Source organism: Plectropomus leopardus, chromosome 7 (genome assembly GCF_026936395.1).
Source record: "Plectropomus leopardus strain MGB_pleo_1.0 chromosome 7, ASM2693639v1, whole genome shotgun sequence".
Taxonomy (NCBI): domain Eukaryota; kingdom Metazoa; phylum Chordata; class Actinopteri; order Perciformes; family Serranidae; genus Plectropomus; species Plectropomus leopardus.
Genome location: NC_142182.1, coordinates 25,572,082 through 25,599,205, shown reverse-complemented (window position 1 = coordinate 25,599,205; position 27,124 = coordinate 25,572,082). Strand labels below are relative to the sequence as shown.

Below are 27,124 nucleotides of genomic sequence, written 5' to 3'. Positions count from 1 at the left end.
GAACCCCTGAACGGGAAAAAAAGGAAGAAACCTCAGGAAGAGCAGTAGAGGATGATGAGGATGTCATTTTTATACTGCTATAATTGTAGCAAAGCCACGCCCAAAGACAACAGATGAACATCAGCATTGTGCTTTATCTGGTGCAATAAATTCAATGTACACCGGCCCTGTTTTAACTAAACCAATAAATGAAATGAAAAGTGGCCCAAGTTACAGAGTGTTTTGGCTTCTCTTTTAATATAACATTACAGATTGTTTGTGATTACAGATATTGATCCTCTTTACCTAGCCATTGGGGTACTTGTCCTTAGCAAAAACCCATTATTTCTTACAATTACTCATAAATTACCCAACCCACTTCCTAAAGCTGGGTTTGTATGTCTGTTGTGTGATCTTACTTTGTTAGGCAGCTGCTGATGTGTTAGTAATATGCTGCTTGATTGAGGGATTAGATCCTGTTATACATGTCAGGTTTGGTTTTGTTCATATGGACGAGTGTTTGCATATAGGATCCTATTGTGAAACCAAAACAATTTTTCGGTCTTTGCATGAAATAGCTTGTTTATAATCCTAAAGGGGACATAAATGCAGTAGATTATAAATTGCTGTCTTTGTGGCCATTAGTTTTAGATGTGCATGTTTTGTTTGTGGATGCATGGATGGTCCCAGTGCAGTGATCAAAGTCTGCCATTAATAGAAAAACATACTGCTTTGAAAACTAAAATTTCTTGTGTGGCATTTCCAGATAATTTGACACAGTTGAAATTGACACTACAATGCACTAAATAACTACATAGATCATTTTTTTCCACTTTCCTAAGGGTGTTCTTTCTTCTTTAGTTGTACAGATCTTAATTGAGATGATTTTCTTGCGATGTATCAAGTATCGTAGAATCGCTGTATTGCGATACCATCATTATTGCGGGCAGCGACAATTCTGAAATCCCAGCTGGAGAGAATTTATGATTTCAGGCAACTGTTGTTTGCCGACTTTAGTTTCAGGATGTCTGAGATCTTATTCACAAAGGATATATGGAAAAATGGATTCAGAGAGGGGAAGAGCTAAAAAACTGACAACTTTGGCGAGGACACAGCCTCTGTACACGGGACACTTGCTTTAACCACCAAGCTACAAGGCACCCCGTCTAGATCATCATTTAACCGAGCATTTAAACTTTCTGTTTTTACGTTTTCAGCAGATAAATAAGCTTGGCAGCCAAACCAGTCACAATGTAAAGATGTTTGTTGTGAGTCTTGAATGAATGAAATGAAACATTTTCACTGCTGTGTATATTTTATTGTGACATACTGTCTGCTTTCAGAATTTACTGTTGTTTCTACACAATTAACATTGTTACTTTAATTGTGCACTTAAACTCTTTTTCATATAAGAATATATCTGTGCAACAATAATAATAGCGTGGTAATGATGCAATGCGTTTCTAAAGTAGTAACTACTACAAACTACTACATTTCTAAGAGCAATGATTCCTCATCTGGCATGCAAGACCTTTTTATATCTGACAAATGATACAAGCATTGAAGGAGCATTCAGGTGTCACTCTCCACACACCGTTTTCTAACAGCATGGTGCAGCCTGTTTCCTGGATGGATTTATCTGGCTGCCCTTCTTCCCATTTGGTGAAGGTCAGAGGTTGGTTTTTCATGTCGGCCTTGAAATTCCCCTCCGCTTTATTGTTGACGTTGATCCAGGCGTTTTTGCATTTGTCTGCAAACTCTTGAGTCAGTATCTTGTTTTCCTTGTCGTTCTGGGGCAAAGCCATCTCTAAACCTTGTTGGGAGCAGAAGCCAGCGGCCCTGGAGAATGAGCTCTTCTCCTTGTTAGACACAAAGTATTTCTGACCAACTCTTCGGACAAAGTCGTAGTTCATGGCTGATAATAAAGAAAACAACGCGCCATCAGGAACAAATAAAGCATTTGCTCTTCAGACTCAAAGCTGTATTGTCATGATGGCCCTCGAGCTTTGTTGAGAAGTCTTTGCCAAAACACTTGTGTTCTGCCTCTGACAGTAACATATCAGATATTGGTAAATTTATATCAGATTTATTGAGGCTATAGTAAAAGCACAACATTAGTGTGGACAAAACTCATTTTAAAACAATAAATTTCACAAAGTGTTGTCTCTTAAACAACTCTAACTAATCTCTGTCCACATGCACTCACTTTCTGCAACACTCTTGTAATGGCTGAATAGGATACTTACTCAGCTCTACCTTAGCAAGACTCTTCTGTAAGGCTTCAATCTCCTCGATAATGGAGCCAAAGATATCTGGATCAAACAGATTAGTTTCAGTTACCAAACTGGCAGTAAATTGAATCCCAGTCCACATTGTGTCAGATTTGCACCATCTAAAAAATGAAAAGCTTATCTTCACTTCCTGCATAAGTTATCTTATTCCTTTCCTCCTCCAAACCTACTAAATGATGAGAAAACCAGAATTTGCTCAATTTTCATTCACAGAATTGAGCAATGAGAATTGTGCAGCTTGACAGAAGTGTCTCAGACTAACTGCAGCCTGAGTGATTGTGCTTTACTGCCAGATGATTCAGCACTTAAAGAAAGCATTATTTAAAACCTGATTGTTGCTGTTTCGAAGGTGTCTTCAATACTGTACTATTGACCAAGTAAAAAAAGATGTGTCCTAATAAAAGTCGCCAAAGCCGTGAAATCCTGAATTGTAGTCTATAGTACAGTTCATACTCCAAAATTATTCGATCACTTCCCGTAATAAAACTCAGTCGCATCTTTCATTAGACCCTCTGTGCTTGCTCATCACCCACATCTTTCAGATGCCCGGAAATGCCCTTAGTTTACGTTACGCTGATGACGTTGCCACATTTTTAGACTTCCAGATAGATGAAATGGTTATCAAAGGTCATGTTGTACTTATCTTGATGAGTACGCTGATCCCAATGAGTGTAATTGGCAATATACCCTTTCAAACTGAATTGTATTGCAAGATTTACAAATGATGGGTACAGAGTTTAAAAGAGTTGAAATATTATCACTTGGGCATGGCCTAAAAAAAATTACAAAACAAAAACACCCTCAGAAAATGTAGTATTATCATTGTTACTGACCTGGGATACAATGAACAAGTGACCCCCAAGTGACTCAGGTGATCAAAGTAATTTTATACAATATTATACAGTGTATATATGCGCTTTTAAAATCAAGAAAAATATAAAACCTCTTCCACAAAATGCAGCAGGTCCAGGGAGTCCAGGAGGTCCAGGAAATCCAATCATTCCAGGTGGTCCTGTGTTGAAGAGCAGGGAAAGCAGAGCACTAGAACAGTGAAAGTTAATTTTGGCAATGAAACAAAAACTTAAACTGAAAAAAGGAAAGATTGGCATTAAATTACTTAAACTGGAAAAAGTATTGACACTTAAGTTATATTGAAAATGCATGCATTAAAAATGATTTTACATTATCTTGATATTTTCAGCTTTCTGAAGTGTTTCAGTGACTTTTTTTTAACCTGACAGTTTATTTCACTGTTTTTTCAGTTTCCAGTTTCTGGAAGCACTGCCCATTTCCTTTTGGTGCTCATGTAAAACAGAGACTTTGCTTTTATGTTGATGTCCAGTCAGCATTGGTGGCTAATGTAGTCAACTGCTGCAATAATTTCCTCAGTGCGTGCTATATTGAATGAGGAAGTGGAGTTCTCCTCCTCGTAGAACCATGCTGTCAGTGCCTACATTACAACTAGTTCAAAATTCAGCTGCCCGTATCATCACACGCAATCCCTCCATCCACCACATCACACCCATTCTGCAACAGCTCCACTGGCTCCCCATCACACACCGTATCAACTACAAAATACTTCTCCTCACCTTTAACGCCATACACAACCTTGCCCCTCCAGCTCTCTGACCTCCTCCATATTGCCACACCCGTCCACACCCTCAGATCCTCCTCCTCCATCCATCTCACTGTCCCCCCTGCTCGCCTTGTTACCATGGGGAGCAGAGCATTCAGCCGCTCTGCTCCTCAGCTCTGGAACTCTCTCCCAGCTGACCTCCTTAATACTGACTCACTCCCACATTTTCAATCCAAACTCAAAACTCATCTGTTTAGACTAGCGTACTCCATCTGACCACAACCATTGTCCAATTTCCTCTCTTTCTTTCTTTCTCTTAAATCTTTTTAAATTGTATTTAACTGGTATTCTTATTTGTTTCTTAAACTCCGTGTTTGTTTTTTATGGTGTAAGGTGACCTTGAGTGTCCAGAAAGGCGCCTATAAATAAAGTTTTATCCTCCGGTGAGCATGTTTTCAATATTCAGACATTTGAACAATAGTCTTCTTTATTGAGTGACAATATGAGACGAGTAATAAAATGAACAAATTACATCGCGCCAATCATCATCATTTTTGAATGACATTTCCTAATCAATTGTCATATCAGTTCTTCCTGTATATTTTTATATATCCTGTGGACAAAGGGGACAGTCTGACCTTTGGGTGGCCTTGTGAGCCATCACAGCTGACACAGTGCATAAAATTGAGAAAATGTGTGAGGAAAGTCACCTCAAAGGCTCTTGGGAGGTTAGACAGAGATATCACCTGCCTGTCCGACAGGGCGGTGCCAGAATTCAGACAAAAGATGACTGAAGTCTGATCAGAAAGAGTGTTCGTGGTGCAGGATTGTGGAGGTTTATATTACCCACCTGGAGGACCAGATGACCTAGGAAGTTCTATGGGATCATGGTCACCTGGAGACTTACCGTAGCCGGAAGAAGTCATCAGGCAGAGGACGCAGAACAGGAGAAATATCCTCATCTTCAAAACAAAGAACATTAATATTATTGACACTATCGTTTTTTATCGTTAGCAAAATTAGATCTGGAGAGTTGGTGAGATTTTGTGGTACGTATGTAGATTGGATAAAAATTCAAACATTACTGTTAGTTGGGTTAATACTTTTCCAACAGGTTCATCTATGAACTTGGATAATGACAGTAAATCTGTTGACGGTCCATATAACGTAATCAGGAAGCTGGTGAATTGTATGTGTGTTTTCATCACCACAACTCAACTTCAAGTTTCGTCTGTGGTACAAATGCTTCTGTGTCTCATTCTGTAGCGGCCTGTGTCTGTGTTTGTAGCACTGCTCAGGTCTGTGATTGCTCTATATAATCACTGTGGCTCTAAAAACATAATTACCACAGTCATAAGTGTAAAAGCAGCATAATTCAACTCCATCTGGGGGCTTTTGAAACGATAGCGACAGTATTAAGTTACAATCCAATTTTAAGGGCTCACTTTGCTTCCTTTCCCTCTGTCTTCTTTTAATATTTCTCTCACCTTAAAGGGACAAGCTCTCGTAAAAATCAAAAATGTGTACTTTTCTTCTTATTTGTAGTGCTATTTATCAATCTAGATTGTTTTGTTTTGAGTTGTTAAGTGTTGGAGATATTGGCTTCAGAAATGTCTGCCGTCTCTCAAATATAATGGAACTAGATGGCACCGTGCTTATGGTGCCTAAAGCACCAGAAACATATATTTCAAAAGTTAGAGAGAAGCCACTCACACCAAAACACTCTTGATTGACAAATGGCAAAATAGAGCAATTCAGCTCTAGAATTTAGGGTAAAAAACAAAGAGGAGGTAAAGGTCAGACTGTGGTTAAAGCACGGTGCCCATGGATCCTTAAACTGTCTTTAAAGGTATTCAGTTCATTAATCTAAAGATAAGATCTTAATTAACATTAAATGTCTTAAATCTGTCTTTCAAAAGTCTTTAATGCTAAGACATGGGATGTAGGATATTTCTAATTTTTTTTTCTGATGTAATAATTATTTAATTTGATAATTCACCAAATGCTTCTCCCAATAATACACAGATCAGGATAAAGGAACATTTACCAAATCCCATCAACAAATGACAAATGGACAAGTCCTTACAAAGGAAACAAAATGGTATCTTTTATGATGATGTAAAGTGTTTATTGTTTTAAATGTGTAATAAGTAGATTGTCTTTTAACTTGATGAAAAAAGTCACTTTTTTAAGTTACAGTTAATATTTGGGGAAAATTGTTTCAGATTATTTTCCCTGAAATTTGTTTTTTGTCAAATTTGTAGTCAATTTATTTCCAATCAGTATCAGAAAAAGTCTTACTTCAAAAAAAATCTAACTTGCCTTGAGCTGTAGGGACCTTGGGTTAAAGGATGTGAATCTTAACATCTCATCTTAAAAATGTTTTCCCGTTACGTGTCCTCTACCCTATTTTTGGTCAAACCGGTCTATTAAGAATGTCAAAATGATGCAGGGAAACATAAATTATTTTATTGTCCAGCATATAATTGAATTAGCTGTCAGTTGGCCTGTAGAGACATGTTCATGTCTAAGCTGCTTATAGCTATAAATAAACTTTCAGTGCACAAGCGTTCATTGATGAAACCTCAGGTTATGGCCTCTTACTTGCACAGAGAAGTTACTCTCTTGCTGTGAATTGTCATCAATGTAGTAGTAATAAACAAAATATAACTCACTGTAGAGATGAGGAGGGATCTGCAGGATGAGCCACTTCTTCACGACTTCTGAAGAACAATGATCAAGAACGTAGTTAAGTGTGCATGTAGAAATTTGGTTCAGTTTATAACGGATGTTGAGAGAGATTATTAACCGTGATAACTCTCATAACTCTCAACTATCTTCAAGTGTGGTTTCACATCAATTTCCTCTCCATGCAGTTAACATACTTCCAGACATAAAGAAACATCAAGTAACTACTTTAATTTGTCCTTGGTGATTTTTTTTTTTGTAAAACGTTTCAGCAGAAACTCTGAAGTGTTGAGTGTTGTGATGTTTAGCACAACTTAAGCAGTATCTGCTGCCTCACATTCGAAACACAGCTTTGGTGTGACGCATTAGTAATCTTGACTCACTAGACGTGAACTGTGGCTAACGTCTATACTTGCCATTGGCTGGCTATTTTGGCGTGCGTTTTTTATACAGGAGCTCCTACATCCTGCTACCACTATAAAGATGTGAATTTCTGAATTTTCAATGACTTGCTCACTCACAAATTTCAAATTCAGTGTTTGACTCAAGTTTTCAGTCATTATATCATTTATTTTACATATAGCATGTGCATTTTTTCTTGGGGCTGCTAAACCCAACACACTGCTCTTTTTACACACATAGTGGTTTGGGCAGCTCATTAGTCTTTCTCTCACATTTATTCTGAATAACAGTATCAAACTTTGTTAATAAATATATATTTAGAGTCAGAATAAGTGAATGTGTTGTGTACGCTGTAATTTCTGTACACCGGCTCTTCCTGTACAGTCAAGATGGTGATTACAATGATGACAATTAAGGCAGTGATGGGAGCCAGCACTGTGGCCCAGATGTTGAGGCAGCGGGCAGTGGAGCCGTAGTGTCGGGCACCCTCCAGATCTCCAGCCACCTTCAGGTCTCTGGCCTGGAGGAACCGAAGCACACTGATTATAGAGGGGATTTATCGACCTCGGGGGAATTTAAATTGCCACTGTTTAGGCCTAATCCCATCATCTCCTGCAAAAGATTTAGATTCTTGTTTGTTGTATTTTTATGCTGCAAATGAGATTGGCTTCTACCTTTTCTGCCCCTTCTCCCATTTTCTGTTTCTAGATTTATTTAATTTTTGTTCACTGATTTTTCATCTTCAGCACTACCAGGTAAAGTTTGTAAGACATTTAAAGTGTCTGTTGGCTCCTTCTCCTTTCTCGTGTTTTCTTTTTCTCATAACTTCTTTGTACTTTATTGTTTCAGTTGTCAAATTGCAATTTCCAGCCTTATAATATCTAAAATCTTAGGGATGAATATTCCTCATCCCCCAGTTGCCCGTCTAATCGATTCTTGTCATGGTCTAAGGGAGGTCTGTGTCTTAATCAGCCAACAACTTGGTTAAACCTACTTTATTTTCCACTAATCCTGGCTATCCTTTGTAAGAACTGCTGTGCTAAAATGTGTTTTTTGTTTTTTTTTCAGTATTCTTGGACACACAATGACAGAAGATTCCCCATGACAGAAAAACACCTTGATGGAGAAGATGAGGGCCGCCAGTCCGAGGCAGAAGAGGTTTGAGTGGAGAAAGTTGCAGAGGAACCAGATGATGTGGTCCTTGGAGGGCTCAGTGATGACGTTCACAGTGGTGTACTGAGCCACTGCAGGTCCTCCAGGCTGTCCAGGGAGCCCGTCATTCCTCCCATGCAATGGAAAAACCTTTGCTGGGTATCCTGCAGTATTCATCGCTGTCAGCTCAGCTGTGGTTTGGAGTGCAGCGCTGCAGGAAGGTGTGCGAGACCTCAACTGTCACTGTAAGTGTTGATTTTCTCTTCGGGCTTTTGGGGGGGGCTCAAGTCACTTCTGATCTGGTTTAAAAAGAAATGCAAAAATAAGCTCTCATTTGTTTTCTTGAGGTGATGGTGTAGTGTGAGACAGGGTTCAGAATGGAAAATTATGGAATCTGATTTTTAGCTATTTAGTGGTTTGAATAATTATGAAAAAAAAGAAAAAGTGTGAAAAAATATGTGTATTTACAGAGTAGTGCCCCTGTTCTGTTTTCTAAAATATAAAATTCAGAATAAATTGATCACAGCAGATTGTATTTCATTGTGTCAACTAGTGTAAGCTACAATACCTAGCCACAACCTTTGGGCAATTAATTTAGCAACATAATTACATACAGAGTCAGAAGTCCCTTTGACTCTGCTTCTTCAAAGTGGCAATTTTGCAGTTATTCCATCTTGCTGTCCTGTGTCGAAGGTACAGTATCAAAATGGGGAGACAGAGTTGTCTCGCCTTTAAGCCAGCGTAAGAAGTAGTAACAGCACCGACACCTAATATTTATACAGTCTATGCTATAGACCGCATCACAATCACAGCTGTTTATCTACAATAACTTTGGGGTAGAAAACCACCGCATCGCGCTTCCTACATATAATCAGACGGAGCTGAGCAAACTCTGCCGTAATTGATTAGTTTTAAGCCACCTAAAAAAGTCAATATCTGTTTAATTTTCTGCTAGATTTAGAATATATTCATAGCTTTACCTTTGTGAAAAACAGCCCTTACTGACAGAGATTTGAAGCCATTTTATCAAAAACACCAGACCACGGTGGGAAAAATACATTTTGACTACAGTCGAGGCACCATAGGCAGTGAGCACAGGAGAGATTTGTTAACCTCCAGGGCTGAGGTAACTTTTTTATGCAGTCTCATATCAGCTGGAACTGAATGAAACTGACACCCCAAGACAGTAAATAACTACATCCATCCTGATTTTTTCACTTTCTTAGGGGTATTCTTTCTTCTGCCGTTACACAGGTCTTGATTGAGATGATTTTCTTGCCATGTATCAAGTATCGTAGAATCGCTGTCTTGTGATATCATTGTTATTGTGGGCAGCGACAATTCTGTAATCCTAACTGGAGAGAATTTATGATTTCAGACGAGTGTTGTTTCCAGACTTCAGTTCTAGGATGTCTGAGATCTTATTCAAAGGCCATACTGAAACTGATTCATAGAAAGGAAGAGCTTAAAAAAACTGATAAACAAAGTCAAACAGAGAAAAGTGACTGATGCAGCATTTTTGGTTTACTGTGAAAAAGAATGTGCTGAATACAAACAACTTTGTACGACTTCTGGTTACAGATGAATGATGTTAAAGTGGCAAATTTGAAAACAAAAAAAAAAAACACTTTGCCCAGCTGGGCACCTTGAAAGATAATTTCCTAATACTTTTACTCAGTATCTTTGGTAAATATGTGGAGCATGGTGTGGATTTTATATGTTGTGACAAAAACATAGAGACAATGACAGAAACCTTTCAAAATATCGACTCTGTCAGGGTCAGTTATTAACATTGTTGTACATTTTCTGTCGCTTCTGTTTTAGGCTAATTTACATCTAGATCATCATTTACCAACCCTTGTTTGACATTTTCAGCAGATAAATAAGCTTGGCAGCCAAACCAGTCACAATGTAAAGATGTTTGTTGTGAGTCTTGAATGAATGAAATGAAACATTTTCACTGCTGTGTATATTTTATTGTGACATACTGTCTGCTTTCAGAATTTACTGTTGTTTCTACACATATAACATTGTTACTTTAATTGTGCACTTAAACTCTTTTTCATATAAGAATATATCTGTGCAACAATAATAATAGCGTGGTAATGATGCAATGCGTTTCTAAAGTAGTAACTACTACAAACTACTACAAACTACTACATTTCTAAGAGCAATGATTCCTCATCTGGCATGCAAGACCTTTTTATATCTGACAAATGATGCAAGCATTGAAGGAGCATTCAGGTGTCACTCTCCACACACCGTTTTCTAACAGCATGGTGCAGCCTGTTTCCTGGATGGATTTATCTGGCTGCCCTTCTTCCCATTTGGTGAAGGTCAGAGGTTGGTTTTTCATGTCGGCCTTGAAATTCCCCTCCGCTTTATTGTTGACGTTGATCCAGACGTTTTTGCATTTGTCTGCAAACTCTTGAGTCAGTATCTTGTTTTCCTTGTCGTTCTGGGGCAAAGCCATCTCTAAACCTTGTTGGGAGCAGAAGCCAGCGGCCCTGGAGAATGAGCTCTTCTCCTTGTTAGACACAAAGTATTTCTGACCAACTCTTCGGACAAAGTCGTAGTTCATGGCTGATAATAAAGAAAACAACGCTACCATCAGGAACAAATAAAGCATTTGCTCTTCAGACTCAAAGCTGTATTGTCATGATGGCCCTCGAGCTTTGTTGAGAAGTCTTTGCCAAAACACTTGTGTTCTGCCTCTGACAGTAACATATCAGATATTGGTAAATTTATATCAGATTTATTGAGGCAATAGTAAAAGCACAACATCAGTGTGGACAAAACTCATTTTAAAACAATAAAGTGTTGTCTCTTAAACAACTCTAACTAATCTCTGTCCACATGCACTCACTTTCTGCAACACTCTTGTAATGGCTGAATAGGATACTTACTCAGCTCTACCTTAGCATGACTCTTCTGTAAGGCTTCGATCTCCTCGATAATGGAGCCAAAGATATCTGGATCAAACAGATTAGTTTCAGTTACCAAACTGGCAGTCAGTTGAATCCCAGTCCACATTGTGTCAGATTTGCACCGTCTAAAAAATGAAAAGCTTATCTTCACTTCCTGCATAAGTTATCTTATTCCTTTCCTCCTCCAAACCTACTGAATGATGAGAAAACCAGAATTTGCTTGATTTTCATTCTTTTGGACAATTGTGCAACTTGACAGAAGTGTCAGACTAAATGCAGCCTGAATGATTGGGCTTTACTGCCAGATGATTCAGCATTTAAAGTGAGCATAACCTAAAATGAGGGCTGGGGGATATGGCTTTAAAATATCATCGCAAAGGCTATATCGCTATACACAATGTATATTGTAATATTTGTAAATGTTCTTTAAACTAATGTTGACCTCTAAAGTAGAAAATGGAATGAACTGCAGATACATTGAAGTTAAATAAAATAGCTACTGTCAAATAAGAAAGCTAAAATACACTACTGTTATAATTACATTTAATAAAATACTGTTCTAAGGAAGTTAAATAAAGTATTGTTATAATTAAATAAATCAAAGTTTGAGGCCATTGTGCTTTTATTTTGAAGGTCCTGGCTTGTCTCAAGCTGTAAATGTTAATGTTTTTGCTGCGGGCTTGAAGCTGACGGTTTTACAGATAATGTGGCGCCTTTAACCGTGAGGATTCATTCACTGTGAGCAGGCAACATACAAACAGCTCTCCAGTTCACTACCAATATTTGCAAGTCGCACTGGTGCTCCGTGATCACAAACTGTGACTAAATAGTTGCAATCAGAACAATGCAAATACAAACACGAAGCTTCACCTGTTCACACTACCACCATTACCACTCATTAAGTTAGAGAGTTACTGCAGGGCCAGTAAACATGATGATTTATTCAGTGTAAGCTGGAAACAAAGTAACAGCTCACCTCTCCATATAGTAATAGTATTTGCAAACCACAGCGGTGCTCCACGGTCGCAAAATTCGATAAAATACTAGTCTTGGTCTGGAGCTCTACAAAACACCTGCTTTGTGTGTGTATGTGTGTCTGAGAGAGGGAAGGAGCCATAGGCGAGAGTAAGCGAACTAAAACGCTGATGGCTTTTAAAAACGATGGACAATTATGACCAGTGTTCACAATATCATCATTAAAGGTATTGCACACAGAAAAAGCCACGATACCTTGAGTATATTCTATGTATCGCCCACCCCTAGTTAAAACCCAAGTATTGCTGTTTTGAAGGGGTCCTTCAATACTGCACTTTAGACCGAGTAAACATAGCGGAGGCAGTGATATCCTGAATTTTAGTCAATAGTACAATTCAAACTCCATAATTACTCAATCACTTCCCATACTAAAATTCAATTGCATCTTTCATTAGACCCTCTGTTGCTGCTAATCATCCACATCTTTCAAATGCCTGGAAATGCTCTCAGTTTGAAACAGGTTTTCTGGTAAACATTTCATTTGTTTTCTGACTTCCAGATAGATAAAATGGTTATCAAAGGTCATGTTGTACTTATCTTGATGAGTACGCTGATCCCAATGAGTGTAATTGGCAATATACCCTTTCAAACTGAATTGTATTTTAAGATTTACAAATGATGGGTACAGAGTTTAAAAGAGTCTCAAAAAAAATTACAAAACAAAAACACCCTCAGAAAATGTAGTATTATCATTGTTACTGACCTGGGATACAATGAACAAGTGACCCCAAAGTGACTCAGGTGATCAAAGTAATTTTATACAATATTTTCAGTGTATATATATATATGGCCTCTTAAAATCAAGAAAAATATAAAACCTCTTCCACAAAATGCAGCAGGTCCATGAGGTCCATGAGGTCCAGGAAATCCAGCTGGTCCAGCTGGTCCAGGTTGTCCAGGTTGTCCAGGTGGTCCAGGTGGTCCAGGTGGTCCAGCTGGTCCAGCTGGTCCAGCTGGTCCAGGTTGTCCAGGTGGTCCAGGTGGTCCTGTGTTGAAGAGCAGGGAAAGCAGAGCACTAGAACAGTGAAAGTTAATTTTGGCGAAAGCACCTGGAAGCACTGCCCATTTCCTTTTGGTGCTCATGTAAAACAGAGACTTTGCTTTTATGTTGATGTCCAGTCAGCATTGGTGGCTAATGTAGTCAACTGCTGCAATAATTTCCTCAGTGCGTGCTATATTGAATGAGGAAGTGGAGTTCTCCTCCTCGTAGAACCATGCTGTCAGTGCCTACATTACAACTAGTTCAAAATTCAGCTGCCCGTATCATCACACGCAATCCCTCCATCCACCACATCACACCCATTCTGCAACAGCTCCACTGGCTCCCCATCACACACCGTATCAACTACAAAATACTTCTCCTCACCTTTAACGCCATACACAACCTTGCCCCTCCAGCTCTCTGACCTCCTCCATATTGCCACACCCGTCCACACCCTCAGATCCTCCTCCTCCATCCATCTCACTGTCCCCCCTGCTCGCCTTGTTACCATGGGGAGCAGAGCATTCAGCCGCTCTGCTCCTCAGCTCTGGAACTCTCTCCCAGCTGACCTCCTTAATACTGACTCACTCCCACATTTTCAATCCAAACTTAAAACTCACCTGTTTAGACTAGCGTACTCCATCTGACCACAACCATTGTCCAATTTCCTCTCTTTCTTTCTTTCTCTTAAATCTTTTTAAATTGTATTTAACTGGTATTCTTATTTGTTTCTTAAACTCCGTGTTTGTTTTTTATGGTGTAAGGTGACCTTGAGTGTCCAGAAAGGCGCCTATAAATAAAGTTTTATCCTCCGGTGAGCATGTTTTCAATATTCAGACATTTGAACAATAGTCTTCTTTATTGAGTGACAATATGAGACGAGTAATAAAATGAACAAATTACATCGCGCCAATCATCATCATTTTTGAATGACATTTCCTAATCAATTGTCATATCAGTTCTTCCTGTATATTTTTATATATCCTGTGGACAAAGGGGACAGTCTGACCTTTGGGTGGCCTTGTGAGCCATCACAGCTGACACAGTGCATAAAATTGAGAAAATGTGTGAGGAAAGTCACCTCAAAGGCTCTTGGGAGGTTAGAGAGAGATATCGCCTGCCTGTCCGACAGGGCGGTGCCAGGATTCAGACAAAAGATGACTGAAGTCTGATCAGAAAGAGTGTTCGTGGTGCAGGATTGTGGAGGTTTATATTACCCACCTGGAGGACCAGATGACCTAGGAAGTTCTATGGGATCATGGTCACCTGGAGACTGACCGTAGCCAGTACAAGTCATCAGGCAGAGGACGCAGAACAGGAGAAATATCCTCATCTTCAAAACGAAGAACATAAATATTATTGACACTATCATTTTTTATCGTTAGCAAAATTAGATCTAGAGAGTTGGTGAGATTTTGTGGTACGTATGTAGATTGGATAAAAATTCAAACATTACTGTTAGTTGGGTTAATACTTTTCCAACAGGTTCATCTGTGAACTTGGATAATGACAGTAAATCTGTTGACAGTCCATATAACGTAATCAGGAAGCTGGTGAATTGTATGTGTGTTTTCATCACCACAACTCAACTTCAAGTTTCGTCTGTGGTACAAATGCTTCTGTGTCTCATTCTGTAGCGGCCTGTGTCTGTGTTTGTAGCACTGCTCAGGTCTGTGATTGCTCTATATAATCACTGTGGCTCTAAAAACATAATTACCACAGTCATAAGTGTAAAAGCTGCATAATTCAACTCCATCTGGGGGCTTTTGAAACGATAGCGACAGTATTAAGTTACAATCCAATTTTAAGGGCTCACTTTGCTTCCTTTCCCTCTGTCTTCTTTTAATATTTCTCTCACCTTAAAGGGACAAGCTCTCGTGAAAATCAAAAATGTATACTTTTCTTCTTATTTGTAGTGCTATTTATCAATCTAGATTGTTTTGTTTTGAGTTGTTAAGTGTGGGAGATATTGGCTTCAGAAATGTCTGCCGTCTCTCAAATAAAATGGAACTAGATGGCACCGTGCTTATGGTGCCTAAAGCACCAGAAACATATATTTCAAAAGTTAGAGAGAAGCCACTCACACCAAAACACTCTTGATTGACAAATGGCAAAATAGAGCAATTGAGCTCTAGAATTTAGGGAAAAAACCAAAGAGGAGGTAAAGGTCAGACTGTGGTTAAAGCACGGTGCCCATGGATCCTTAAACTGTCTTTAAAGGTATTCAGTTCATTAATCTAAAGATAAGATCTTAATTAGCATTAAATGTCTTAAATCTGTCTTTCAAAAGTCTTTAATGCTAAGACATGGGATGTAGGATATTTCTAATGTTTTTTTTCTGATGTAATAATTATTTAATTTGATAATTCACCAAATGCTTCTCCCAATAATACACAGATCAGGATAAAGGAACATTTACCAAATCACATCAACAAATGACAAATGGACAAGTCCTTACAAAGGAAACAAAATGGTATCTTTTATGATGATGTAAAGTGTTTATTGTTTTAAATGTGTAATAAGTAGATTGTCTTTTAACTTGATGAAAAAAGTCACTTTTTTAAGTTACAGTTAATATTTGGGGAAAATTGTTTGAGATTATTTTCCCTTAAATTTGTTTTTTGTAAAATTTGTAGTCAATTTATTTCCAATCAGTATCAGAAAAAGTCTTACTTCAAAAAAAATCTAACTTGCCTTGAGCTGTAGGGACCTTGGGTTAAAGGATGTGAATCTTAACATCTCATCCTAAAAATCTTTTCTCGTTACGTGTCCTCTACCCTATTTTTGGTCAAACTGGTCTGTTAAGAATGTCAAAATGATGCAGGGAAACATAAATTATTTTATTGTCCAGCATATAATTGAATTAGCTGTCAGTTGGCCTGTAGAGACATGTTCATGTCTAAGCTGCACATGGCTACAAATTACAAATACATTTTATTCATTCATTTATTATGCATTCAGATTACATACAGATTATCAGACTGGCCGATTATTGGGACCGATAATTTTTATTGTGAATGCATATCAGTTCCAAATATCAGTTGTCAGTCTCATTAACTACTCGTAATCAGTATTTTATTGGCCCTGAAAGAACGACATCAGTTGATCCCTAATTCATTGTTGAAACCTCAGGTTATGGCCTCTTACTTGCACAGAGAAGTTACTCTCTTGCTGTGAATTGTCATCAATGTAGTAGTAATAAACAAAATATAACTCACTGTAGAGATGAGGAGGGATCTGCAGGATGAGCCACTTCTTCACGACTTCTGAAGAAAAATGATCAAGAATGTAGTTTAATGTGCATGTAGAAATTTGGTCCAGTTAACAACGGATGTTGAGAGAGATTATTAACCGTGATAACTCTCATAACTCTCCACTATCTCCAAGTGTAGTTTCACATCCGTTTCTTCTCCATGCAGTTAACATACTTAAAGAACTGAAGATACATCAAGTAACTACTTTTTTTTATTCCCTTGGTGATCTTTTTTGTCTTATCTGTAGTGGCAGAACATTACCAGCGGAAACACTTAAGTATAGAGTGTTGTGATGTTTATTAAAACTTATACTATATTTATATACTATAAAGATCTACAAAGAATAAAACAGCCTGTGAACACACCTTGGAAAAGCCCTGGACTCTCATGCCCGGTGTTGATTTTTTTTTTTGGACATGGTCATTATTTTTTTTAAGTGATTGATAACAAGCTGTCTCTTTTTTATCAGTTAAAGTGGAATCACGCTGTCCATGTACATGTGTTACTGTTTTTTTTTTTAATTGATGTTTTAGTAAGGACATCAGAACAAAACAGTTTTCACACATAGTCAAGATAACTGTTCACTGTCTCATCTTTTCCAAACAGAAAGCACAACTTTAGTAAAGACAGATTTACAACAGAAAAAAGAGACAAAAATTACAATAAACAGACAAAAAAGTGCCTTCACAGTACCAGTTACTTCAGAATCTACCAACTATACCAACTGATCAAAGCAGATGCCAGTACTGAATTAGTCAGGCATTCCCTCCATTCCTCTATTAAAGGCCCCCAAAAAAAGTTTTGATAGCCTGCAGTTACTACAGAATGTGGCAGCAAGAGTTTTAACAAAAAGCAGGATGAGAGATCACATTACTCCAGTTTTAGTGTCGCTGCACTGGCTTCTGGTAGCACTGAGAAGTGATTTTGAAATTCTTTTACTTGTTTTTAAAGCACTGCATGATTTAGCACTGTCTTACCTTTCTGACTGCTTATCTGAATGTGATTCAGCCTGATCTCTCAGGACTCCTGGTGTTTGCCTGCTTACTGTACCAAAAGTGAGTTACAGAAAGTATGGTATATATATTCATTGAGACTATGGCAGAAAACTGTGTATATATATATATTTATATATATGTGTGTGTGTGTGTGTGTGTGTGTATATATACATTCTCTTAATTCTTAGGTATGAGAAAATATTACAGAATTAACTCCAAATGCTCTCTTCCACCCAAATTTGCTGTTACCCAGTTGTGTTCACTGATGTATGCCACTTGATCATAAGTCACCTAGGGGCATCAATAACCCCCCTAATCACAATATAAGGTTTCATGCTGTGTGCAAAGATTCTGGCACATTGCCAAAATGGAGAACTGACACTAAAAACATCTGTAAGAAAAATAACTTCTGCAGTAATGAAAGTGGTGTGGGCCTACAATGAAATGAATGTGAACTAAGTAAATGTGATTTCATGTAAATGTATTTAAATATTAAAAAGTACACATGAAAAAAGGTCCAAATAAATTAAATAATTTAAAATAATCAAAAATATGAAAAGAAAAAGCGGCATATTCTCATACATACAGTATTTTTGACAAGCTGGAGCCATGATACACAATGAAAGACAAAATCGCCAATTAGTTTCTAATAAATCGACTAATTGTTTCAACTGCACTTGTATATTTTCATATTTTTGGTTTGTGTGCAATTTGTAAAGTTATTATTGGAGTAAAAAGTACAATATTTCCCTCTGAGGTGTAGTCGAGTAGACGTAGAAAGTGGCATGAGGTGAGGATACTCAAGTAATGTAAAAGTAACCTCAGATTTATACTGACGTACTGTAGTTTAGTAAATGTACTTAGATTCCAGCACTGGCCAGTAGAGGGACACACAGTAACTGAAATTACTGTAATTGGGATCAATTCACTAATTCCCTTTAGCCCTGAAATTTAATAAGACAGTCAATATAATTACTCTAAAACCTCATCTAAATTTGATGAAATTATATGTTTGCTTTTTTTCTAGTGTTCCTCAAATATAATGGACTGATTATAATCCTCAAATCTGTGGACTGATATGTTATTTTTCTGTTATTTTGGTACTAGTGCTCTGGACCCCTCAAAACCTTTTCGCTTTACCTTAGAGAAAAGCAAAAGGAAGAAAACATTTGTGAATCCCCAAAATCAATTGGGTACTGACGAAATAAGAGCAAATCATGGATACGAGCAAAACTAAGAGAAAATCTGTTTGTATATTATTTCTTGAATTAGGCCCCCTGTCCCCTATTTCCTCTTCGAATGGAGACATTTGCAGCTTCAAATCACCATCAGTTACAGTTTACCACAGTGAAAATGTCAAAACACCATTATTTGTGGAAATGTGGAAAATCAATTGAGTTTGTGCCTCTACAATTTTTTTATTTACCTCAAAAATTTCACAAGCATGAAACATGAGACAGCCACCTTTATTGACAGACAACTGACAGTCTCCAGAACACAGACCTTGTAGACAGAAAATCCGAATGGAATTAAGTGGCTTAAATGTCAAAGCTGATTACAAATTATCTTAAAGGAAATATGGATAAGTTCCACTGAAGTCACTAGTCACACCCGACAAAACTGTGTCTTTATTGCTTAAATATATAAGTAAAACAAGATAGCCAAAGTCACAAATTGTGCCATAAGCAGATGGCCACAAACATCACCCAGCCATAGCAGTAGGCAACTCGAACACCATTTCAAATTTAGCCTCTGTAATCGTATCCGTATCCGTAATTTCTGTACGACTGTGTCGCTACAGTCGAGATGGTGATTACAATGATGACAATTAAGGCAGTGATGGGAGCCAGCACTGTGGCCCAGATGTTTAGGCAGCGGGCAGTGGAGCAGTAGTGTCGGGCACCCTCCAGATCTCCAGCCACCTTCAGGTCTCTGGCCTGGAGGAACCGAAGCACACTGATTATAAAGGGGATTTATGCTCGACCTCGAACTTAAACTGACACCTATGAGCATCAGCAAAACCTCATAATCTCCTGTGAAAGCTTTAGATTCTTGTTTGTTGTATTTTTATGCTGCAATCGAAATTGGCGTCTACCTTTTCCATTCATTCGACCCATTTTTTCTCTGTAGTTTTCTTTCTCAGATTGTTCTATTTTTGATTCTCATTTGTTTTCTTTTTTCTCATAACTTCTTTGTACTTTATTGTTTCAGTAGTTAAACTGCAATTTTACGCCTTATAATATCTAAAATCGATTCTTGTCATGGTCTAAGGGAGGTCTGTCTCTTAATCAGCCAACAACTTGATTAAACCTACTTTATTTTCCACTAATCCTGGCTATCCTTTGTAAGAACTGCTGTGCTAAAATGCGTTTTGTTTTTTTTTGTTTTTTTTCAGTATTCTTGGACACGCAATGACAGAAGATTCCCCATGACAGAAAAACACCTTGATGGAGAAGATGAGGGCCGCCAGTCCGAGGCAAAAGAGGTTTGAGTGGAGAAAGTTGCAGAGGAACCAGATGATGTGGTCCTTGGAGGGCTCAGTGATGACGTTCACAGTGGTGGACTGAGCCACTGCAGGTCCTCCAGGCTGTCCAGGGAGCCCGTCATTCCTCCCATGCAATGGAAAAACCTTTGCTGGGTATCCTGCAGTATTCATCGCTGTCAGCTCAGCTGTGGTTTGGAGTGCAGCGCTGCAGGAAGGTGTGCGAGACCTCAACTGTCACTGTAAGTGTTGATTTTCTCTTCGGGCTTTTGGGGGGGGCTCAAGTCACTTCTGATCTGGTTTAAAAGAAATGCAAAAATAAGCTCTCATTTGTTTTCTTGAGGTGATGGTGTAGTGTGAGACAGGGTTCAGAATGGAAAATTATGGAATCTGATTTTCAGCTATTTAGTTATTTAGTATTTAAAAGATATTTGTATTTACAGAGTAGTGCCCCTGTTCTGTTTTCTAAAATATAAAATTCAGAATAAATTGATCACAGCAGATTGTATTTCATTGTGTCAACTAGTGTAAGCTACAATACCTAGCCACAACCTTTGGGCAATTAATTTAGCAACATAATTACATACAGAGTCAGAAGTCCCTTTGACTCTGCTTCTTCAAAGTGGCAATTTTGCAGTTATTCCGTCTTGCTGTCCTGTGTCGAAGGTACAGTATCAAAATGGGGAGACAGAGTTGTCTCGCCTTTAAGCCAGCGTAAGAAGTAGTAACAGCACCGACACCTAATATTTATACAGTCTATGCTATAGACCGCATCACAATCACAGCTGTTTATCTACAATAACTTTGGGGTAGAAAACCACCGCATCGCGCTTCCTACATACAATCAGACGGAGCTGAGCAAACTCTGCCGTAATTGATTAGTTTTAAGCCACCTAAAAAAGTCAATATCTGTTTAATTTTCTGCTAGATTTAGAATATATTCATAGCTTTACCTTTGTGAAAAACAGCCCTTACTGACAGAGATTTGAAGCCATTATATCAAAAACACCAGACCACGGTGGGAAAAATACATTTTGACTCAAAAAGAATGTGCTGAATACAAACAACTTTGTACGACTTCTGGTTACAGATGAATGATGTGAAAGTGGCAAATTTGGAAAAAAAACAAAAAAAAATACTTTGCCCAGCTGGACACCCTGAAAGATGATTTCCTGATACTTTTACTCAGTATCTGTGGTAAATATGTGAAGCATGGTGTGGATTTTATATGTTGTGACAAAAACATAGAGACAATGACAGAAACCTTTCAAAATATCGACTCTGTCAGGGTCAGTTATTAACATTGTTGTACATTTTCTGTCGCTTCTGTTTTAGGCTAATTTACATCTAGATCATCATTTACCAACCCTTGTTTGACATTTTCAGCAGAGAAATAAGCTTGGCAGCCAAACCAGTCACAATGTAAAGATGTTCGTTGTGAGTCTTGAATGAATGAAATGAAACATTTTCACTGCTGTGTATATTTTATTGTGACATACTGTCTGCTTTCAGAATTTACTGTTGTTTCTACACATATAACATTGTTACTTTAACTGTACACTTAAACTCTTTTTCATATAAGAATATATCTGTGCAGCCATAATAATAGCGTGGTAATGATGCAATGCGTTTCTAAAGTAGCAACTACTACAAACTACTACAAACTACTACATTTCTAAGAGCAATGATTCCTCATCTGGCATGCAAGACCTTTTTATATCTGACAAATGATGCAAGCATTGAAGGAGCATTCAGGTGTCACTCTCCACACACCGTTTTCTAACAGCATGGTGCAGCCTGTTTCCTGGATGGATTTATCTGGCTGCCCTTCTTCCCATTTGGTGAAGGTCAGAGGTTGGTTTTTCATGTCGGCCTTGAAATTCCCCTCCGCTTTATTGTTGACGTTGATCCAGACGTTTTTGCATTTGTCTGCAAACTCTTGAGTCAGTATCTTGTTTTCCTCGTCGTTCTGGGGCAAAGCCATCTCTAAACCTTGTTGGGAGCAGAAGCCAGCGGCCCTGGAGAATGAGCTCTTCTCCTTGTTAGACACAAAGTATTTCTGACCAACTCTTCGGACAAAGTCGTAGTTCATGGCTGATAATAAAGAAAACAACGCGCCATCAGGAACAAATAAAGCATTTGCTCTTCAGACTCAAAGCTGTATTGTCATGATGGCCCTCGAGCTTTGTTGAGAAGTCTTTGCCAAAACACTTGTGTTCTGCCTCTGACAGTAACATATCAGATATTGGTAAATTTATATCAGATATATTGAGGCAATAGTAAAAGCACAACATCAGTGTGGACAAAACTCATTTTAAAACAATAAAGTGTTGTCTCTTAAACAACTCTAACTAATCTCTGTCCACATGCACTCACTTTCTGCAACACTCTTGTAATGGCTGAATAGGATACTTACTCAGCTCTACCTTAGCAAGACTCTTCTGTAAGGCTTCGATCTCCTCGATAATGGAGCCAAAGATATCTGGATCAAACAGATTAGTTTCAGTTACCAAACTGGCAGTAAGTTAAATCCCAGGCCAAAGCCGTGATATCCTGAATTATAGTCTATAGTACAGTTCATACTCCAAAATTACACGATCACTTCCCGTAATAAAACTCAGTCGCATCTTTCATTAGACCCTCTGTGCTTGCTCATCACCCACATCTTTCAGATGCCCGGAAATGCCCTTAGTTTATGTTACGCTGATGACGTTGCCACATTTTCAGACTTCCAGATAGATGAAATGGTTATCAAAGGTCATGTTGTACTTATCTTGATGAGTACGCTGATCCCAATGAGTGTAATTGGCAATATACCCTTTCAAACTGAATTGTATTGCAAGATTTACAAATGATGGGTACAGAGTTTAAGAGTTGAAATATTATCACTTGGACATGGCCTCAAAAAAAATTACAAAACAAAAACACCCTCAGAAAATGTAGTATTATCATTGTTCCTGACCTGGGATACAATGAACAAGTGACCCCCAAGTGACTCAGGTGATCAAAGTAATTTTTTGCAATATTTTCAGTGTATAATTATGGTCTTTTAAAATCAAGAAAAATATAAAACCTCTTCCACAAAATGCAGCAGGTCCAGGTGATCCAGGAGGTCCAGGTGGTCCACGAGGTCCCATAAGTCCAACAGGTCCAGGTTGTCCAGGTTGTCCAGGTGGGTCTGTGTTGAAGAGCAGGGAAAGCAGAGCACTAGAACAGTGAAAGTTAATTTTGGCAATGAAACAAAAACTTAAACTGAAAAAAGGAAAGATTGGCATTAAATTACTTAAACTGGAAAAAGTATTGACACTTAAGTTATATTGAAAATGCATGCATTAAAAATGATTTTACATTATCTTGATATTTTCAGCTTTCTGAAGTATTTCAGTGACTTTTTTAACTGACAGTTTATTTCACTGTTTTTTCAGTTTCTAGTTTCTGTCACTGTTTTGGCTTGGAGAGGAGGGGTTTGAGTTGAGGGGTTGGAGACCAGTATTTTGTTCTTGGGTGATTTATTATTCTTCCAACAATTGCAGGAAAAATCTGTTCAGGGAGCTTGATCAGTGCTGATATTTGGCCCAGATTATTTGATAATATCTGTAATGTTTACAGATAAAGTCTTAAACCTCTCAAACTGCTCACAGACTCATCTGGGCTGCCCAAATAATTTTACAAATAGCCCCTGGTGCTAACGTGAGCTAGCATACTGTTATCGACAGATACTAAAACTGTTAAAATCTTACCTCCAGTTCTTGCTGAAGAATAGACAACCCATGTTGACCCCATCTCCCTAACCAGAATATTTTAGCCTTCTGCTTTTGGTTTTCTCACTGCAAAGCATTGCTACCATGTGTAGCACCACATCAGTCTCAGTTTTGTTTGCATCGACTTCCCCATGAGATCACATGAGGTGGCGCATTCATTCTCCATCTGGCACGATAATCTTAATAATGTCTTGTTGTGTGTGATGACCATTATTTTAAATTCTTGTAGTTTGTGCAGGTGTGAGGTAAGATAGAAAATCTGTAAAGATTTTTGTGTGTGATGTAACCCAATTCAAAAACCCGTTTTGAAACTCCTGTAGCCTGTGTCCGTCTTAAGTCTGTGTCAGAGTCATCGCATTCATTTCAGAATTGGGGTGCGGGCAAAGCAGAGATGAGAATGGAAACCTATTAAGGACCTGGTTCTACTTTTTTTCAAAACCCGAAAATCGATAATGTTTGAGCTGATTAATACCGCCACTGAGTCTCGAGGGTCTTATGACGTAACATTTCATCTTGAGTCACGTCATTTAAATCCAGTCACTGGTTTGCATAAACCAACTGTCCTATAAAGTTTTTTAATACAATACAATTGCCAGCCAACAGGTATTACAACATTGCACATCAAATTAAATCTAAATGCAGTACAGTATGATCTTCATCATCATTCTCTCACAACAACAGTTGCAAGCACACCCAAACTTTGTAGCAAGTCCTGTCACTGAAAAATAGTAATCCATGTTGAAATCCGAGTTGAAATGCAGGATAAGAACGAGTAAGAGAAATAAACAAGGCTCCACGAGGTTTCATTGTGATGTGTTCAAGGTTGGCTCAGTAAAATTACTTTTTAGTAAGTTTTTAAGCAGTGATTAGTAAATATGATTATCAAAACATTACTTTTTTTTTAAATTTGGCCTTGTCTTTCCACAAAATATTAGATAAGAGCTGATAGTGGTATCATTAAGGACTTGGATTGTTAAAGATTCTAGATAATGGTACCAATATCAATAAAAATGAAAAATCTACATCCCTAGGGCTGTGTGTGTGTGCGTGTGTGTGTGTGTGTGCGTGTGTGTGTGTGTGTGTGTGTGTGTGTGTGTGTGTGTGTGTGTGTGTGTGTGTGTGAGAGTCCAGACAGAGGGTACGTCGCTTTGGATAAAAGCGTGCTAAATGAAATTGTAGAATTGCAGAATTGTAGGAAGCACTGCCCATTTCCTTTTGATGTAAAACAGAGACTTTGCTTTAATGTTGATGTCCAGTCATTGTTGGTGGCTAATGTAGTCAATTGCTGCAATAATTTCCTCAGTGCGTGCTGTATTGAATGAGGAAGTGGAGTTCTCCTCCTCGTAAAACCTTGCTGTCAGTGCCTACATGTACCAGGATGCATTGCGTGCGAGTAGAGACATTTTTACCTCACTATTCTCAGAAGTCTGAGGGCTACCTACAGTAAATTATAAAGGTTTATCCTCCGGTGAGCATGTTTTCAATATTCAGACATGTGAACATCAGTCTTTTTTATTGAGTGACAATATGAGACGAGTAATAAAATGAACAAATTACATCGCGCCAATCATCATCATTTTTGAATGACATTTCCTAATCAATTTTCATATCAGTTCTTCCTGTATATTTTTATATATCCTGTGGACAAAGGGGACAGTCTGACCTTTTGTGGCCTTGTGAACCATCACAGCTGACACAGTGCGTAAAATTAAGAAAATGTGTGAGGAAAGTCACCTCAAAGGCTCTTGGGAGATTAGACAGAGATATCGCCTGCCTGTCTGACAGGGCGGTGCCAGAATTCAGACAAAAGATGACTGAAGTCTGATCAGAAAGAGTGTTCGTGGTGCAGGATTGTGGAGGTTTATATTACCCACCGAAATGCCCAGATGACCTCGGAAGTTCTATGGGATCATGGTCACCTGGAGACTGACCGTAGCCAGTACAAGTCATCAGGCAGAGGACGCAGAACAGGAGAAATATCCTCATCTTCAAAACAAAGAACATTAATATTATTGACACTATCATTTTTTATCGTTAGCAAAATTGTTTTCATCACCACAACTCAACTTCAAGTTTCGTCTGTGGTACAAATGCTTCTGTGTCTCATTCTGTAGCGGCCTGTGTCTGTGTTTGTAGCACTGCTCAGGTCTGTGATTGCTCTATATAATCACTGTGGCTCTAAAAACATAATTACCACAGTCATAAGTGTAAAAGCAGCATAATTCAACTCCATCTGGGGGCTTTTGAAACGATAGCGACAGTATTAAGTTACAATCCAATTTTAAGGGCTCACTTTGCTTCCTTTCCCTCTGTCTTCTTTTAATATTTCTCTCACCTTAAAGGGACAAGCTCTCGTGAAAATCAAAAATGTGTACTTTTCTTCTTATTTGTAGTGCTATTTATCAATCTAGATTGTTTTGTTTTGAGTTGTTAAGTGTTGGAGATATTGGCTTCAGAAATGTCTGCCGTCTCTCAAATATAATGGAACTAGATGGCACCGTGCTTATGGTGCCTAAAGCACCAGAAACATATATTTCAAAAGTTAGAGAGAAGCCACTCACACCAAAACACTCTTGATTGACAAATGGCAAAATAGAGAAATTGAGCTCTAGAATTTAGGGAAAAAACCAAAGAGGAGGTAAAGGTCAGACTGTGGTTAAAGCACGGTGCCCATGGATCCTTAAACTGTCTTTAAAGGTATTCAGTTCATTAATCTAAAAATAAGATCTTAATTAACATTAAATGTCTTAAATCTGTCTTTCAAAAGTCTTTAATGCTAAGACATGGGATGTAGGATATTTCTAATGTTTTTTTTCTCCTCTAATAATTATTTAATTTGATAATTCACCAAATGCTTCTCCCAATAATACACAGATCAGGATAAAGGAACATTTACCAAATCCCATCAACAAATGACAAATGGACAAGTCCTTACAAAGGAAACAAAATGGTATCTTTTATGATGATGTAAAGTGTTTATTGTTTTAAATGTGTAATAAGTAGATTGTCTTTTAACTTGATGAAAAAAGTCACTTTTTTAAGTTACAGTTAATATTTGGGGAAAATTGTTTCAGATTATTTTCCCTTAAATTTGTTTTTTGTCAAATTTGTAGTAAATTTAATTCCAATCAGTATCAGAAAAAGTCTTACTTCAAAAAAAATCTAACTTGCCTTGAGCTGTAGGGACCTTGGGTTAAAGGATGTGAATCTTAACATCTCATCCTAAAAATGTTTTCCCGTTACGTGTCCTCTACCCTATTTTTGGTCAAACCGGTCTATTAAGAATGTCAAAATGATGCAGAGAAACATAAATTATTTTATTGTCCAGCATATAATTGAATTAACTGTCAACTGGCCTGTAGAGACATGTTCATGTCTAAGCTGCTTATAGCTATAAATAAACTTTCAGTGCACAAGCGTTCATTGATGAAACCTCAGGTTATGGCCTCTTACTTGCACAGAGAAGTTACTCTCTTGCTGTGAATTGTCATCAATGTAGTAGTAATAAACAAAATATAACTCACTGTAGAGATGAGGAGGGATCTGCAGGATGAGCCACTTCTTCACAACTTCTGAAGAACAATGATCAAGAACGTAGTT

At 38.0% G+C, this 27,124-nt stretch overlaps 4 protein-coding genes across 4 annotated transcripts; all 4 read right to left on the bottom strand.

Annotated features, from left to right (window-relative positions):
- Positions 1 to 1,189: 1,189 nt before the first annotated feature.
- LOC148189204 (mannose-binding protein C-like) lies at positions 1,190 to 6,641 on the bottom strand. The gene is made up of 5 exons (XM_088080313.1): positions 6,522 to 6,641; positions 4,754 to 4,808; positions 3,214 to 3,282; positions 2,226 to 2,291; positions 1,190 to 1,894 (listed from the first exon to the last, which is right to left on the bottom strand). The coding sequence occupies exons 2-5, from the start codon at positions 4,806 to 4,808 to the stop codon at positions 1,515 to 1,517; spliced, it is 570 nt and encodes a 189-aa protein (XP_087936439.1). The 5' UTR covers positions 6,522 to 6,641; the 3' UTR covers positions 1,190 to 1,514.
- Positions 6,642 to 9,594: 2,953 nt separating this feature from the next.
- On the bottom strand, positions 9,595 to 16,391 carry LOC148189203 (mannose-binding protein C-like). The gene is made up of 5 exons (XM_088080309.1): positions 16,251 to 16,391; positions 14,254 to 14,365; positions 12,869 to 13,036; positions 10,995 to 11,060; positions 9,595 to 10,671 (listed from the first exon to the last, which is right to left on the bottom strand). The coding sequence occupies exons 2-5, from the start codon at positions 14,363 to 14,365 to the stop codon at positions 10,292 to 10,294; spliced, it is 726 nt and encodes a 241-aa protein (XP_087936435.1). The 5' UTR covers positions 16,251 to 16,391; the 3' UTR covers positions 9,595 to 10,291.
- A 2,299-nt stretch (positions 16,392 to 18,690) lies between these two features.
- On the bottom strand, positions 18,691 to 20,047 carry LOC148189202 (dispanin subfamily A member 2b-like). Its single transcript, XM_088080315.1, has 2 exons — positions 19,725 to 20,047; positions 18,691 to 19,218 (listed from the first exon to the last, which is right to left on the bottom strand). The coding sequence occupies exons 1-2, from the start codon at positions 19,935 to 19,937 to the stop codon at positions 19,027 to 19,029; spliced, it is 405 nt and encodes a 134-aa protein (XP_087936441.1). The 5' UTR covers positions 19,938 to 20,047; the 3' UTR covers positions 18,691 to 19,026.
- An 890-nt stretch (positions 20,048 to 20,937) lies between these two features.
- LOC148189201 (mannose-binding protein C-like) lies at positions 20,938 to 27,122 on the bottom strand. The gene is made up of 5 exons (XM_088080308.1): positions 27,049 to 27,122; positions 25,399 to 25,510; positions 22,837 to 22,941; positions 22,180 to 22,245; positions 20,938 to 21,857 (listed from the first exon to the last, which is right to left on the bottom strand). Exons 2-5 carry the CDS (start codon positions 25,508 to 25,510, stop codon positions 21,478 to 21,480), a joined length of 663 nt encoding a protein of 220 aa, XP_087936434.1. The 5' UTR covers positions 27,049 to 27,122; the 3' UTR covers positions 20,938 to 21,477.
- Positions 27,123 to 27,124: the final 2 nt, after the last annotated feature.

What these genes read in the sequence shown, in the direction of transcription:
- LOC148189204 (XM_088080313.1), bottom strand. Translation starts at nt 4,808, where the DNA reads ATGAGGATATTTCTCCTGTTCTGCGTCCTCTGCCTGATGACTTCTTCC. An exon ending in GATGACTTCTTCCGGCTACG is followed by an intron (nt 3,283 to 4,753) that starts GTAAGTCTCCAG and finishes TCTTCAACACAG; the next exon opens with GACCACCTGGAATGATTGGA. An exon ending in TGCTGCATTTTGTGGAAGAG is followed by an intron (nt 2,292 to 3,213) that starts GTTTTATATTTT and finishes TGTTTGATCCAG; the next exon opens with ATATCTTTGGCTCCATTATC.
- LOC148189203 (XM_088080309.1), bottom strand. Translation starts at nt 14,365, where the DNA reads ATGAGGATATTTCTCCTGTTCTGCGTCCTCTGCCTGATGACTTGTACT. An exon ending in TAGGTCATCTGGTCCTCCAG is followed by an intron (nt 13,037 to 14,253) that starts GTGGGTAATATA and finishes TCTTCAACACAG; the next exon opens with GACCACCTGGACCACCTGGA. An exon ending in TCATGCTAAGGTAGAGCTGA is followed by an intron (nt 10,672 to 10,994) that starts GTAAGTATCCTA and finishes CTTTATTATCAG; the next exon opens with CCATGAACTACGACTTTGTC.
- LOC148189202 (XM_088080315.1), bottom strand. Translation starts at nt 19,937, where the DNA reads ATGAATACTGCAGGATACCCAGCAAAGGTTTTTCCATTGCATGGGAGG. An exon ending in CCCTCATCTTCTCCATCAAG is followed by an intron (nt 19,219 to 19,724) that starts GTGTTTTTCTGT and finishes CGGTTCCTCCAG; the next exon opens with GCCAGAGACCTGAAGGTGGC.
- LOC148189201 (XM_088080308.1), bottom strand. Translation starts at nt 25,510, where the DNA reads ATGAGGATATTTCTCCTGTTCTGCGTCCTCTGCCTGATGACTTGTACT. An exon ending in GAGGTCATCTGGGCATTTCG is followed by an intron (nt 22,942 to 25,398) that starts GTGGGTAATATA and finishes TCTTCAACACAG; the next exon opens with ACCCACCTGGACAACCTGGA. An exon ending in TCTTGCTAAGGTAGAGCTGA is followed by an intron (nt 21,858 to 22,179) that starts GTAAGTATCCTA and finishes CTTTATTATCAG; the next exon opens with CCATGAACTACGACTTTGTC.